General features: G+C 54.2%; 5 protein-coding genes across 5 annotated transcripts; all 5 read left to right on the top strand.

The window, feature by feature from the left end:
* Positions 1–1,859: 1,859 nt before the first annotated feature.
* Positions 1,860–4,468, top strand: HMPREF1541_05169 (uncharacterized protein; the record flags this gene model as incomplete). The annotated part of the gene is made up of 2 exons (XM_008719510.1): positions 1,860–4,179; positions 4,230–4,468. 2 exons carry the CDS (start codon positions 1,860–1,862, stop codon positions 4,466–4,468), a joined length of 2,559 nt encoding a protein of 852 aa, XP_008717732.1.
* Positions 4,469–6,854: 2,386 nt separating this feature from the next.
* HMPREF1541_05168 (uncharacterized protein) lies at positions 6,855–8,692 on the top strand (the record flags this gene model as incomplete). Its single annotated transcript, XM_008719509.1, has 3 exons — positions 6,855–7,581; positions 7,636–8,346; positions 8,400–8,692. The coding sequence occupies 3 exons, from the start codon at positions 6,855–6,857 to the stop codon at positions 8,690–8,692; spliced, it is 1,731 nt and encodes a 576-aa protein (XP_008717731.1).
* Positions 8,693–9,617: 925 nt separating this feature from the next.
* HMPREF1541_05167 (uncharacterized protein) lies at positions 9,618–10,742 on the top strand (the record flags this gene model as incomplete). The annotated part of the gene is made up of 1 exon (XM_008719508.1): positions 9,618–10,742. The coding sequence occupies one exon, from the start codon at positions 9,618–9,620 to the stop codon at positions 10,740–10,742; it is 1,125 nt and encodes a 374-aa protein (XP_008717730.1).
* Positions 10,743–11,939: 1,197 nt separating this feature from the next.
* On the top strand, positions 11,940–13,259 carry HMPREF1541_05166 (uncharacterized protein; the record flags this gene model as incomplete). The annotated part of the gene is made up of 1 exon (XM_008719507.1): positions 11,940–13,259. One exon carries the CDS (start codon positions 11,940–11,942, stop codon positions 13,257–13,259), a length of 1,320 nt encoding a protein of 439 aa, XP_008717729.1.
* A 327-nt stretch (positions 13,260–13,586) lies between these two features.
* Positions 13,587–14,476, top strand: HMPREF1541_05165 (uncharacterized protein; the record flags this gene model as incomplete). Its single annotated transcript, XM_008719506.1, has 2 exons — positions 13,587–13,763; positions 13,811–14,476. 2 exons carry the CDS (start codon positions 13,587–13,589, stop codon positions 14,474–14,476), a joined length of 843 nt encoding a protein of 280 aa, XP_008717728.1.
* Between the last annotated feature and the right edge of the window lie 366 nt (positions 14,477–14,842).

The raw sequence follows: 14,842 nt of genomic DNA, 5'->3' as shown, positions 1-14,842 counted from the left end.
AGCTTTTTGGTGCGAGCAATCTTTGCAAGGCGTCAATAGTAATTTCGGTAGTCGGATGTTGGCTTGGTCAGTAGCCAGTCAGAGGGCCATCATTCATCAAAGCGGATACCGGAGGTGTTTTCCGGGCGTTAGTCTCAAATTAGGTACTTGACTGGCCAAGGCGTCGAGACCGTCGAGGGGAGGCAACGATGATAAAAAGGTCGACGAGAACGTCACAGCCGCCGGACTGACTCTGACAAGAAGTTTGTTTGGCTTTTGGGCGACTGTAAAGTATGATCCTGTGAGAATCTGCTCTCGACCCAAATGGTCTGGGGGTGCCAAAAGCACAAACAGCCTTGACCATTGCGGTCTCAAGCCTGGGTCTGCCTTGAGCAATCCCGATCACACGAAGTTGTCTTGGGTCAATGCACTTATGAAGAATCTGCAACATTACGGGCTCCCTACCGCAGCTATTCGAGCGTTTGAATACGATGCATCAGCAAGTGTACGTGGTCGGTGAGGCTTACATACCAGCATCTTTCCTCATAGGCCTGTGCACGCGCACGCATTTATCCAGAGGACGTAGCTGCCTCTTATAGGTTTACATTACATCCGACAAACTGCGTTGTGGTCCAGAAGCCGATCCGAAATACACACCGCCTCGCCCTTGCACGATACTCTGAAGGGGTGCCATCTAACCGTCAGAAAGGCTCAGACAGGGGATTGCCAGTAAGACCACTCACTTGGCCCAGGGGGGGCTTGAGCTCGGAACGGGCGCAGGTCAACGCCTACTGGCAGGCCAGACTGGGCCGCCGCCTCTGTGGAGCCCCAAAACTGGCAAAGCGTCAAGGGAGCGAACAGCCAAGGCGCCCGCTTAGCCAACAGAGTTCAGGGATACCGGCGCCTTAAAGCCATTTACCTCAGGCGACGATGATCGTGTGGGGACGAAACCGGTCATCTTCACATGGCGTCAGTCAGACTTGCCTGCCCAGCGGCGCTGCCTGCAATAATGTTCGCCTTGTTGGTACAGACCCAACAGGCAGCACAGCACACAGTCGCCATCGTCCCACCGTTGCACAAACCCGTTCAAACGACTCATCAGGTTTTCTTCCTTCCCTGATCCCCTCTCCGCTGGTCTGTGTGACCCTCAATTTTGACATCTGCTCGTCCTGCATAGTCCTGCAGTCCCCCGCCGCCAGCCACACACGCACTGGTCGCGGTGTCGTCCTTGTCATCTCCACCGCCTCTCAACATCCCTTCGAGACGTGTCCCCAGCTTTGCCCTCGATTGTCGGCCAGCCTGGCCTTGTACAGAACCGGCGAATACTTGCATTCCACAAGTCTTATCCCTTGCTCTGCGCCCCTCCCACAGCCATCTCCTCGTTTGCTGTCAAATGAGCCTCTCCTCCGTCCCCAATCAAGCGCAGACGGAACCGCCCCTCTGTCGCCTTCCTCCCTCCAGATGCCCTTCGGCTGCCTGCGCACGCTCTACACGACCTCCCATTGCTGACCCAAGGGGCACATTACCACCGCCCGACCTTGCGTCCCGCCTGAACACTCCTCCCTCTTTAATCTCTGCCTCTTCCAATCTCGCTGTTTTCAGTTAGCTTGGGTACATTGTTACGACATCTGCGTCCTTGTATATCTGCTGCTCATATATTCACTATCCTCCAGTGAGTCCCATCTCTTCTACCGCGACGATTATCTGACTCTCTAGAGTCGCAATTGGTATTTTAGACATCTTGATCAGAACAATTCAGCTTGACAACAGCTTGTTGGAAAAGCATCCAGTCTACGCTAATGTACCATGCTTGAGACCGTCTGTCGGCGGATCCAGACTTGAGGAAAAGTCGGCTAACATGTCTTCAGGCTACTATGACCATGGCTTCCACCTTCGACCGCACCCTCTCGGTCCCCAAGTTCGACAAATTCGAGAGCGGGAAGAGTGTTTGGGATACTCATCGTAGCATCTGGCAAGACGATGCAGCAGACACTGATACTAGTCGCCGTATGAAGGTCATCCTCCCTTTTGGAAAACGAAACTCACACTCCCCAGCAACCTCCGTTAGGCATAACTCTGCCTCATCAAGCAAGTTCAGCAAGGCTGTGAATGGCTCTGCACTGTCCACGATTGACAACCCGAGAAATTCTTCTGCCGATTCGACTGCTTGGAACACCTCAAATGGCCATGCAGTGCAGAACCGTACCGATAATCCATTCATCTCCCCTACCAAACGCAAGCAAAGTGGTTGGCTCTTCGACAGCAAGACCTACGATATTGAGAACTCGTCCAGACTCCTCGCAGACAGTGCCCCCGAATTTGAATCCCTTGATGGCTCCAATCATCACGAAAAGCTCGTGCCAGGTCGTTCGTTACGATTTAGTGACGAGGCGGCTTCCTACGATACTCGCTTCGCACCGTCTCTGCGCCCTACAGGTCCTTCTCAGCTGCCTGCACCGAACCGCATGCTGGCCAACGGTGCCGTGCAAGGTACCCAGACGAACTTGCGAGGCAATAACGGCCTCGCCAGCGTTCACGACTTCCGCCCGCGGAGCGATGTTGGTCAGTCCATGGATACTTCCCCGTCTGCCAATCGCGGTATGGGGACGGGATCGGCTCGCTCGAGCTCCAGTACCGTCTCGCCAACTACTTCACGATTTGCTCGCCAAATGAACGGCTATCTGGACCGCACCGCTGGAAATGTTGATGATACCGTTGAAGCTCTGCGTGGTCTTGGTTTCACTAAGGCCTCACCTGTGTATGACAAGTTCGGCCATATGTATGATGGAGTACGCTCCAGCGTACATCCTGACGATGATTTTAGCCAGCACAACACTGGATACGACAATGGCGCCTACTATAGAGCGGGCTCTTACTACGAGCAGGAATTCGTGGACTCTCATAACGCCTCTACTTGGCCGTATTGGATCCCTAATGACGGCAAGCTGCGCCCAGAATACATCTCCGAGTATCGAAATGTTCCCAACAGTCCCTACTATTCGTCCTCAATGACGCCTTCCTCTGGAAGCGACTCCATTCGAAGTGCGCTGGCCAGCCGGAATTCTCAGCACGAAATGACTGTCACGAACCGCAAGCCGAGCAATCAAGACACGTACTACCAGCCTGCGTATATGTCCGGCAACGTGATCATCCCTAATGGGGCCATCCCTCTGGATATGGCTGTCCGCAGCCATGGCATGCAGATGAATCCTCTTGCGACGCCGTACTATGTGCCTGGCTACATCTCGGGGCCAAGACACCCTTTTCCGCGCGAGGATCAGCGCAGCGTTGTCCAGCGCAGTCCTCTCCTCGAGGAGTTTCGCATGAACAAATCGAACAAACGCTACGATCTACGCGACATTTTCGGGCACATCGTCGAATTCAGTGGGGACCAGCACGGATCTAGATTCATCCAGCAAAAGCTCGAAACTGCCAACAGTGATGAAAAAGATCAGGTTTTCAAGGAGATCCAGGCAGAAGCGATGCAGCTGATGACGGATGTCTTTGGCAACTACGTGATCCAGAAGATATTTGAGCATGGCAATCAGTCACAGAAGAAGATCCTGGCAGACTACATGAAGGGGCGCGTCGCGTATTTGTCGATGCAAATGTACGGCTGCCGGGTGGTTCAAAAGGCTTTCGAGCACGTCCTGACCGATCAGCAAGCTAGCATGGTCAAGGAACTTGATGGTCCCAACAAGCACGTACTCAAGGTTATCCGCGACCAGAACGGCAACCATGTCGTGCAAAAGGCAATCGAGAGAGTTCCTGCGGAGCACATCCAATTTATCATTGAGGCTCACAAAGGAGAGGTGGTCAAGCTAGCTCAGCACACGTATGGCTGTCGTGTCATTCAGCGCATCTTGGAACATTGCACACCGGCCTCCAAGCGGGTCATCCTCGATGAGCTCCATGGTTGCATTGCGCCACTCATCACAGACGCTTTTGGAAACTATGTGGTGCAGCATGTGGTCCAAAATGGCGAGCCAGATGACCGACGTCGTGTGGTGTCGATCGTCTTGCAGCAGCTGCTGGTCTTCTCCAAGCACAAGTTCGCCAGCAATGTCGTGGAGAAGTGTCTCGAGCACGCCGACGACGACCAACAATCCATGCTGTTCACGAGGCTGATTCACCCCGATGCATCTGGCCAGACGCCCGTGTTTGGCTTGCTCCGCGATCAATATGGCAATTATGTCATCCGTAAGTTTTCCCAGAAGATAAGTACACACACATCAGCTGACAACCAACAGAGAAAGTCTTCGGCATGCTCGAAGGCCAACAACGCGCCATGCTCGAGAGCGAGATGCGCGCATGCTTCTTGCAGCTCAAACGTACGAGCTATGGCAAGCAAGTCATCGCCATCGAGAAGTTGTTGTATGGCAATACTCAGGAGGGTGGGCATCCAATCGGGATGGTCATGGCCAACGGCTCTCACTGCCACAGCTCGCAAATGGTGCCGCACCAGGCTGTACATGCTGGCCATCGCTAGCCGTCGCTAGCCATCTGGTCCACTGATGTTTTCGATGTGATATCATCTGTACATGGAGTCGAAAAAAAACAATACCACCGGACATACGAAATTTTGGTTGGGATGGATATGGGACGGCTTTTCAACGGCCAAAACATCTTTGTACTTGACGACATCTCGACGAACATAGATTGACGATCAAACTAGTCTCCTGTCGATACCCTTCTATTGGTTGGACGATACATTTGGGGAAAGGACCAGGCCACTTTGCCGGCGACTTGGGCAAGAGGATAGAATGGACAACATGGAAACAGCACAGGGAGTTCTTTCTGGACGTTTTGGCATTCGTGGCTTATTATTCCTTTGCAAGTCAGCAGCGACTGGTGTTGGGGACGCGGGTCAAGAAAACGAAGGACCCGCAAACGCATTCTTTCTCGAACTATTCATATCAAATCAAAAGTCGGTCGGTGAACATGGCCGCAACATACATATAACACAAGAAACGATCGATCGTCTCAAATATCGCAAATTCTATCTCTATCCTGAAACCCTACCATCAGATCCATCGGTTTGCCTCGCCGTCTTGCCCTTAACCTGGAGTGGTAGTTGAGTGTCGAACGTCGCCCAGGCTTCGCGAGCTTGGGTGGGAATCTCGGTTGCCCTCCAGGACCCCGGGCGGATCCTGGTATTTATATCCTCTGGGATGGTGGAGGGTCGGGGATCCTCGTTTGGCGTCGAGACCGAGTCGATTGCGAAGTCTGGCGCGTGCACTAGTGTCCAGCTAGAGCCGAGACGTATAAGAAGAAAAACATGCGCTTTGGTCGCGCGAGGAACGCGTATTACACTAATGATGGATGAGAAATCTAGGGGAAAAGTGATGTAGGTTACTCTGCTGGTTTGGGTGTAGTGGTGCTATATGCGATGATCCCAGACTACCAACGATTTACGAGACATGGGGGACGACGTACGGCATTACAGTACTGTAGACAATTTCGATATGGGAGGCCTGAGGATCCAGGAGTGCTCTGGACTTTGGTCGGAAACGCATGGCGTACGCATGGCGTTCGCCTACAACAACAGGGACAGTCGCCTTCGGTTTCCCATCCGGCATCACGGCAACATCGCCCCAAGCATGGCGAAGCTGCGGCGTGGAGGCCCGCAACAATAAATAATGCCAGTCCAATTCCTGATACCTCTCTAGTAAACGTGGACCCCGACTTTGGCTAAACAAACAGCTAAGACGACCCTTACGGGGCGGAGGGGTATAGACGCCGGCTGTGCAAGCAGTACCTCGTAAAGAGTGTCTCTGCGCAGACACGTGTCTCGTCGTGCTCTAGAAGCACTCAGCTCGTGGCCCGCATTATACTCCGGGCCTGATGATCCTGTTCTGTGTAGATTAGGATAACGAGATGCCACATGCACGGGTGTCAGAAGCTTATGAGCCAGACACGTCAATAGTCACAAAGTCTGCGCCAGGAATGGCCCAATATCTCGGCGGGCTCCAAAGGACGAAAAAGGGGCCTTCCCGCCGCTTGGAGCGCGGGTGCCAAAAAACCATGGCATGGCAGCCTTGCAGCAGGAAATTGGCCATTCGCGGCTTCCCGCAGCATGGGAAATAGGGCTGGGGGCGGAAATCCCGTTGCTCCTAGCTGTGTGTTCCTCCTCCTCTAATATTCATCACCATTGTCATACAGAAGTTATGTCGATGGGACCGGATGGTCGGTTTCATCTTTCCGCCCCCTCTTCCTCCTGACTAACAACAATGTGGCATGAGCAAGCTCATCCCTTGACGCATCCGAGCTTTGATTGTTTACCTACCGCGGGTCTGGGCACATTCCACTGCCTGCTCCGCTGTTTTGCCCTCGCTGTCTGGTTCCCCAGGTGGTTATGCAAACCCACGCCCGCAGCAGCCATGGATCGCGAGCTCTGCACATCTTCTGCCGTTTTGGTTACCAGCAGCAGGACCGAGATTAGCCGCAAATCCTACCGTGCTGCTTGCGGACTGGGCCCAAAGTCAAGATCAACACCGGCCAGGCGAAGGTGGACATCTTGTCAGGCACACTGCTCGTGCTAAACTGCTTCAGGAAGACCGTTAAGATTTCCCCCCTGTACCAAAATACCAGACTGCCTGGCAGCCTCGTCGATCACCGGGATGTCCTGCCATTAGACTCAAGCCACGGCGTCGTTCGTCGCCTTCAAGCTTGCCGCGATGTCGACGGGTCGTGGGGCCCTGAATTGCCAAAACCAAAGTTGGGTTTGTTCATGCCTCTCCACGAGCACTAACCCATGACGGGCCACTTCCTGTTCGTCTTTGACTTCTGTGAGATCTCGTTTCTTTTCTGTCCTCGCGATCACTGCCTCGCGACACTCTCTCCACCGCTTGAGCATTCGTGACAGCAGCAATACAATGGCGACGGCGAATTCTCCCATAGAACTGCCTACTGGCAGGCGATCCATCTACTTCGACCAAGCTGCGATACCAAACCCCGATGTCCATGATCCCAACTGGATCCCCGTACTCGATTCAAATGCTATCAAGGGCCCGAACTCGGTCTTCAGTGAAAAAGAGGTTTCGCCATATAACCAAGCCTCGTTCTCCCCCTTCCCAACGGCACCCGCTTCCAAGCAGGCTTCTCGGCCGCAGTCTCCAGATAAACGACCTCAACTCAGTCACAGCCATTCCAAAAGCTCGTACGCGCCTGAAGCCATCCCATCAGAACTGGAAGGCGCGCCTCTGCCCATTCGCAGCTCGTCGAGAAGACCCGCCGTCAGTCCACATTCCGAACACCTGAGGGACAACAGTGACGGTCATGACACGTCAACGTCTGATGCCGACGGCAGCACGGCGCCGAGCACGGCAGGTACTACGAGCCTGTTGGAGGAGCAATACTATACCTTGCCCACGATGGAGGTGGCTAAGGAGGATCTCCAACCACCAGCTCCACCCATATCTGCTCGGTCATCGTTGGGAGCCGGGTCAATGATGTCTAGCAAAACGAAAAGCCCGTTCGCGCCCACATCAAAATACAATCGCAAAGGTGTCCAGTCGATAGTGTCCATTAACCGGCCAGCCACCATCCAAAGCCAACCCTCCACCCCCCACGAGTCACCAAAAGTGCGGCCTAATATGCCGAGTTCCACAGTCTCATTACCACTTCTCGATCATTCTGCACCCGCATTCGCTCCAGCTCCAGCCTCTGCTCCAATTTCTGCTCCTCCAGCGCCACCTGAACCCTTGGCCTCACCTAAACTCGCCTCGTTACAATCATCCAAATCTACGGCTTCTGAGAGGCGATATCGAGCACTACACTCGCATCCATCCAACAACTCAATGCATGAGAAAGCGTCACCTCAATTGCAGTCGCAGTCCTTCAACCGATCACGCGCAAACTCCAAATCTGGCGAAATTGATATCGAAGCACTGCCTCGGCCACCTTCCGTGAGGCATAAGCCACGCAAGTCGGGCGATGCGTCTACTTCACGGCCTACCACTCCCCGATCCATTTATGACTATCAGCAACCGACGCCTGCTCCCACGGCTCCTCTGCCGCAGCTGCCGCCTGAAGCTTTCACTGCAGCGGCGTCCAACTCCCGACGGCAATCGATTAGGACTATCCGGGCGCCGTCTGAGGCCCATATTGCATCTGCGAGCATCGCCAACGTTGCTAAACCTGCTGATCACTCAGAAATGGCCGATTTCATGTCGCGGAAAAGCACAGTAGTGTTCCGACGTTTCGACGATGTGCACGTGAAGCTGTTGCTGTGTCTACAGGACGAGATCACGCAGCTGGAAGAGGAGATGTTTGCATTGGACAATGATGCGAACGCACAGGCGATGGAGCGGCCAGGACAGAAGATGCGGGTGATGCGGGAACTGCGGAGGGTGGTGGCTGAGTACGGTAAGCCAGGAATTTCCCATTCCAAATCAAGACCAAGACTGACTAGGTTCCAGATCATCTTTTTGCCAACTGGTCGCAGATGCAAGCCAACAAAGCAACGCCAGAGGTCATGGCCGATTTACGGCAGTGGTTGGAGAATCCCAAGACGAGTGCAGGTGCAGCGGTCGACGGCGCGAAGGACGATCTGAAATGGCTGAAGAGCCAGAAAGATCTGAGCAGCGTCACCCTGGGAGAGAAAGGTGGAGACTCGAGCACAGAAAAGGGCGAAAACGGTCCTTCGGTGCAGAAGTCGAGCGCAGGGGGCGCGTTGGCGGCGCTATTCAATTGTGCTGGCAAAAGGAAGTAACTTGAATGGTTGGCAGTACACTGATTTAGCATTGAAAGAGGCGTTGTTGAGTGTACCAAAAACGGTGGGGCTGACATAGAGAGGTGTCACGGTTGTGACGATGGACGGCTTTTGCATATTTATTCTCGTTTGTGTTGCAGATACCCTGTCATGACTGCGGAAAGGATGCTGAATGGGCAAGGTGGTGCTGGTATGTAATAGCACCATACTGACGAGTGGCATATATCATCGGGCAAAGTCGACGACAAAGCCGTATATAAGATTCTACTTGTAGTATTATTTCTGACTGTACCTACCTTTGCCAGACTTCACCACTAATATTCTAAGCATTTTGGGGGGCTCTCTGGCCATCTCCAACACGTCATCCATCGTGCCCACAACAACGATCCCCAAAGAGGAGCCTTGCCTGTTCCTGACGCTGTTCCTTGCATATTGGACGTGATACGTTCGGGGGGCGTTAACGGTTGGAGCACGCTTGCAATTCCTTCTTTCGGGCGCCTTCGCCTTCCCCGGATTTTCTTTCCAAGGCTCTGGCTTCGCTTGTCTCGGATAGGCGCCATGCGCCGTCTATTAGGTAAGAGCTCTTCTTCACCTTCTGCATGGAGACGTTCAAATAATTTTTTCGTTTCCGTGGCATTCATCTTCCACCGCCTGAAAATACATTTCTTTGGCTGTTGGCCCCCTACTGTTCGTTGATGTTATTTGTCCTCTATACGGCTTTGGGAGCATCGCATCAGGCAGCATTCTGGATTTTGCACAGACGCTTGCTGATCGCGCCGCAACTAGATTTGTGGGGGAGGCTCAGAGCTGTCAGAGCTTAGAGCAAAATCTCAGTGACCGGCCACCACGCGACTCATTCAGCTTTCCATCTCGACCTCTTCCACCAACTATCGGCATCGTTGCTTGATCCTGGATATCTTACGGCATGTTTCCACCTCAACAATCAATACAGGTCGATTTGGCAGCTCTGTCCGGCATCTGCGGCTCCATCTCCATCGCCTGTTGGGTGGTCGTCTTCTCTCCCCAGATCATCGAGAACTTTAGACGGTCATCTGCAGAAGGCCTGTCCATCACTTTTCTGGTCATCTGGCTGGCTGGAGATGTGTTCAATATTCTTGGAGCCGTCTTGCAGGGCGTCATTCCTACCATGTTGATATTGGCGATTTATTACACCTTGGCCGACATTGTCCTGATCGCACAGGTCTTTTATTACCGTGGCTTCACCTTAAGCGACAAACCTAGCACCACCAACGGGCACGTTGACAATATGGACAGCGAGCATCGTCCACTACTGCAGCCTGACACCCGCACTGCACCGCACTCCCGCGACGAGCCATCTAATCCCGATGACCACCGCCGCAGCTCCGCTGCCTCTGATATTCGTCGCCACCTTTCCCATGTCGAGCACCTGTCGCCCGCAACTCCTATTCACGACCCTCCCAGAGACAATGCTGTCGCGCTGCGCAACCTCAAACCCCGATCGGCTCTACAAGCCGCCCTCCTCAACATCTTCGCCGTCTTGCTCGTTTGCGCCGCTGGCGTCTTCGGTTGGTGGCTCAGCACCCGGGCTGCAAGCCACAAACACCACCATCATCATCACGATCACGCCCCAGAAGACGAGATCCCAGAACCTCTCGAATTCGACCCCTGGGGCCAGTTCTTCGGCTACCTCTGCGCCGTCTTCTACCTAGGCAGCCGCATCCCACAAATCGTGCTCAACTACCGCCGCAAATCGACCGAAGGCGTGTCTCTCCTCTTCTTCCTCTTCGCCTGCATCGGCAACCTGACCTACGACATGAGTATCTTCGCATATGACCCGACGCCAATGTGCAGCGAGGGCGGCGCCGTTGGCAGGTGCGGGCCTGGTGAAGCAGGCAGCATCTACGCACGTTATCTGGCCGTCAACGCGAGTTGGATCGCGGGAAGTCTGGGCACTTTGCTGCTCGACATGGGTATTTTTGTGCAGTTCTTTTTGTACCAGAAGGATGAGGATGAGAGTGGTGGGTACGAGGAAAGCGTTGATGATGCGGTTGTTGATGATACTGCTTGAGTGTTTAAAGAAACATCTTGCTTCGCGATGGACTTGGGCGGCCAAGTCTTCCTCAAGCTGTGACACGGAGGAACAGTCACAGTATATGTGTATGGAGAGGTCGAAGATTCCTCGCTGTCGGCACGAAAAGTTCTGATGACTTGCTCCCGACTAACTGGGTATGTATCAACACCTATACGTGATAGTCAATAAATGCTACAGACGCCACTTTTCTTCGTCATAGCCACCACGAGCAAAGTTTCATAAAGATTGCAAAAAGCGTTCCAAACCGTCAGCTAATAAACACCCTGGCTGGGATCTTATCTCCCTCAAGGGACTATGACTATGGCGCATAGCAATTCGCTAGCTGACGTTTCCGGATCGAGAAAAGAGCCTTTGCTGAATTCCTCCCCACTGTCTGCGGCTGTGCCGACGATTGTGCCTGTGCCGATATGAGTAGTGCGCCATCACCGACTGCGGCGTCTGATGACGGGGGAAGAGACCGTAGTATATCACCGAAGGTGGGCTGGTCGATGTCGTTATCGCCGAAAGAGAAACTCAACGACAAACGATCTAGCAAAGAATGACGACGATGAATTCATACATGCATCGCGAGCCGAAGTGGTGAGCGTCCATGGATTGCTCGTACTAGTGCAGGTGCTTGAACGCCCTTTCGGCCAGGGTGGGCGTTGCCTCGTTGGAATCGAACATTGAACTGACTGCCGCGGCGGGGGAAGGAGGAGGGCGAGATGCCGCGTAGATGCGATCTCGCCATATACATACATATATGTTATATATGAATATGTGAATAGGCAGCGGAGACTCCCCAGAGATTGGAAACGGGGACGATAAGCGAGGCGCCTTCCCCAGCTTTGACTCTTATAGGCATAGTCCTTAACCGTAGTAGGACGACCTCCCTCCCTTCCTCCCTCACCATCGCCACAAGCGAAGAAGCTGACTATAAGAGTCGCCGGAGACCTGACTGATGACCAGGCAAGGTGGAGCGTGACGGCACGAACACCTCACGGCCTAGATCCTCTTATGCTGAGGCAGATACCGTGCAAGCTTTGGGGACGCTTTCTCTGAAGCCTGGTTGACGGTCCTTGCCAGGCCCTGGGGGCAAGTCTCCGAGCGTCTGGGAGTCCGCCGCCGCGTGGGATACTTGTTGCATTGGGGGCCAAAACGCTCGAAACAGGAAAAACGCACCAACTGCGACCCATGGCAGAGCCCATCTCCATCCTCATCGTAGGCGCCGGTCTGGCCGGTCTCGCAACCGGCATCTCACTGGCTCTGGAGACGCAAGACCGCCCGGTCGATCACAGGCCCAAGATCACGATTCTGGAAGCCTTGCCTTCACTCGCTCCCGTGGGGGCCGGGCTACAGCTCACGCCAAATGCTACTCGACTCCTGGCACGCTGGGGGCTTCTCCAGAAGATCGAAGCGGTGTGCGCTGAACCAAGACGGCTGGTGGTTCATCGGTATGCGGACGGCGAGGTGTTGGCGTGTGATGAGCGGTTCAGCGAGAGGGTGAGGGGGCGGTATGATGGGAATCCTTTCATTGACGTACATCGCGGGGATTTGCAGGGACTATTGTACGAACGAGCAAAAGGTCTTGGTGTGGGTGTCGAATGGGCAGAACGAGTCAAGGAGATGGACTTTGATCGCACCGAAGCGTCTGGTGTCAGGGTACTGGCGGAAAGCGGTAGAGTGTTCGAAGCGGACCTACTGGTCGGCGCTGATGGCATATGGTCCAGGTGCCGCGAGGCCCTTCTGATGCAGAGCGACCCGCCCTTGCCCACTGGGGACTTAGCCTACAGAATCGTACTAACAACAGACGCACTGGGAGAAGATGAGGAACTCCGACGATGGGTGCAGAGGCCGGAATGCCACTTCTGGATCGGCCCCAACAGCCACGTCGTCGGCTACTCGGTCAGAGGAGGTGACATGTTCAATCTTGTGCTGCTCTGTCCAGATGACCTGCCATCTGACGTTGCACGGCAACGCGGAGAGACCAGCGAGATGAAGAAGCTCTTCGAAGGATGGGACCCGATACTGTCACGGTTTCTCGACAAGGTAACCAAGGTCGACAAATGGAAACTGATGCACCGACCTGCAATGGAGCGGTGGGTGAGTGAAGGCGGGACCCTAGCTCTCATAGGCGATTCCTGCCATCCCATGTTACCCTACCTAGCCCAAGGCGCAAACAGTGCCATGGAAGACGGAGCGGTCTTGGGCTGGTGTGTCGGCCAGGTGAAGTCAAAGGTCGACCTGAGAAGAGCAGTGTCTCTATATGAGCGGGTACGGAAGGAACGTGGTGAGAGGGTGGCACAGGAGACATTCCTACAACGGCATCAATTCCACATGCCGGACGGACCAGAGCAAGAGGAACGTGATCGGATCTTTGCTTCACAGCTAGACAAAGACGATATCGACGACACCATCCAGTTTCCCAGCCGCTGGACGTGTGGAATAGCTCAGCGGTGGCTATATGGGTACGATGCGTACGCTGCTGCAAAGGAAGCCTCTCAAGCGGCGTAGCACTCGTGTGTGCTATTCAAGCATAGATCATTCAGCCTCCACCGTTTCCTTCTCGAGCCGATGTCACCGTGCCTGTTCGCTAGGTTGGTAGATATGCGCGCATGGGGTCCAGAGTTGGGTCAGATTTAAAGACGCCGGGGACTCGGCTGGACTCGCCGGAGATTAGGGGGATTAAAGGCGACGGTGGCGCCTGACTTCAGGGCGGCGGCGCACCTGCCGAATGCACATGACGCGACTGGTCAATTCTCAGTCCCAATCCTTCCTCTCTACACACACCAGACTTCTTGTCCACACCTCTTCACCCTGCATCATTCCGCCGTCCGCAAGATGTCGACCGCCAAATACGCCCCGGCGCCCACGCGCGACTCGCTCGACGAGCCTGAGCGCCAGTACACTCAAGCCCCGCCATCGTACCAGGACAACGCCACCGCAGGCGCCAGCGCTACCACAGCTGGCTACGGCACGCCGCGCGAGGAGGACGACAATGTTCCCGATGACTTCAAGGTGCGCGCCCATCCCTACACTGATGACTATTTACTAACGGACTGCAGTTCGGTGGCTCCGTCTCCGAAGCCACGCTCGACATCCGCATGCAATTCATCCGCAAAGTCTACTCGATCCTGACGGTTCAGCTCCTGCTCACGACCGCTCTTTCCTCCCTCTCCTTCTTCTCGACGGGCTACCGCAACTGGATCCAGTCGAACCCATGGATGATGTGGGTGTCGCTCTTTGGCGCGATCGGCTTCCTGCTTCTCACCTTCTGGAAGCGCAAGAGCTACCCCACCAACTTGATCTTTCTGGCCGCCTTCACTGGCCTCGAGGCTTATTCCATCTCTGTCGTATGCAGCTTCTACGAGTCTCGCATCGTCGTCCAGGCTTTGGTAATCACACTGGCCATCTTCGCTTTCTTGACGGCGTTTGCGTGCCAGAGCAAGTATGACTTCACGAGTTGGGCACCGTACCTGTTTGGTGGTCTGTGGATTCTCATCATTTTTGGGTTCATGGCGGCCTTCTTCCCACATGGAAAGACTATCGAATTGGTATATGGCTTGGTGGCCGCATTGATCTTTAGCGGGTATATTCTCGTTGATACTCAATTGGTGATGCGCCACTATCACGTGGAGGAGGAGATTGCTGCTTCCATCTCCTTGTATCTGGATATTCTCAATCTCTTCCTCGCCATCTTGAGGATCCTCAACAGCCAACAGAACAACTGAGCAGCGACTTCGCCTACCACGAGGCTGAGATCTGGTCATTTGAGACTTGGGCTTTCAATGGCCGATTCCACTATACTCAGCCGACTTGAGACCATGTATACCACGAGACAGAGGAGCAGTTGCGTAAACGTCAAAGTACGGCGATGGATCGAGGGCCAGCGTTTCGATAGGATGCTACATTTGGCAGGCGTTATTAGTATTGCAAGCAGCGAGAGAACACAGAACAGCGAACGGCCTTGGCTTCGTAGTTCTAATGTATGGCATGACTTCGTCACTTTGTCTTTCTCTCTATCCTGACACCGCATCCCTCTATTATCACTTCAAGAGCTCGCCTCGCCTCATCCCACTAGATCTGTCTGTAGCTCT

Source organism: Cyphellophora europaea (genome assembly GCF_000365145.1).
Source record: "Cyphellophora europaea CBS 101466 unplaced genomic scaffold supercont1.4, whole genome shotgun sequence".
NCBI classification, from domain to species: Eukaryota; Fungi; Ascomycota; class Eurotiomycetes; order Chaetothyriales; family Cyphellophoraceae; genus Cyphellophora; species Cyphellophora europaea.
Note: the sequence above shows the minus strand (reverse complement) of the source record. Positions and strands in the feature narration are given on the sequence as shown.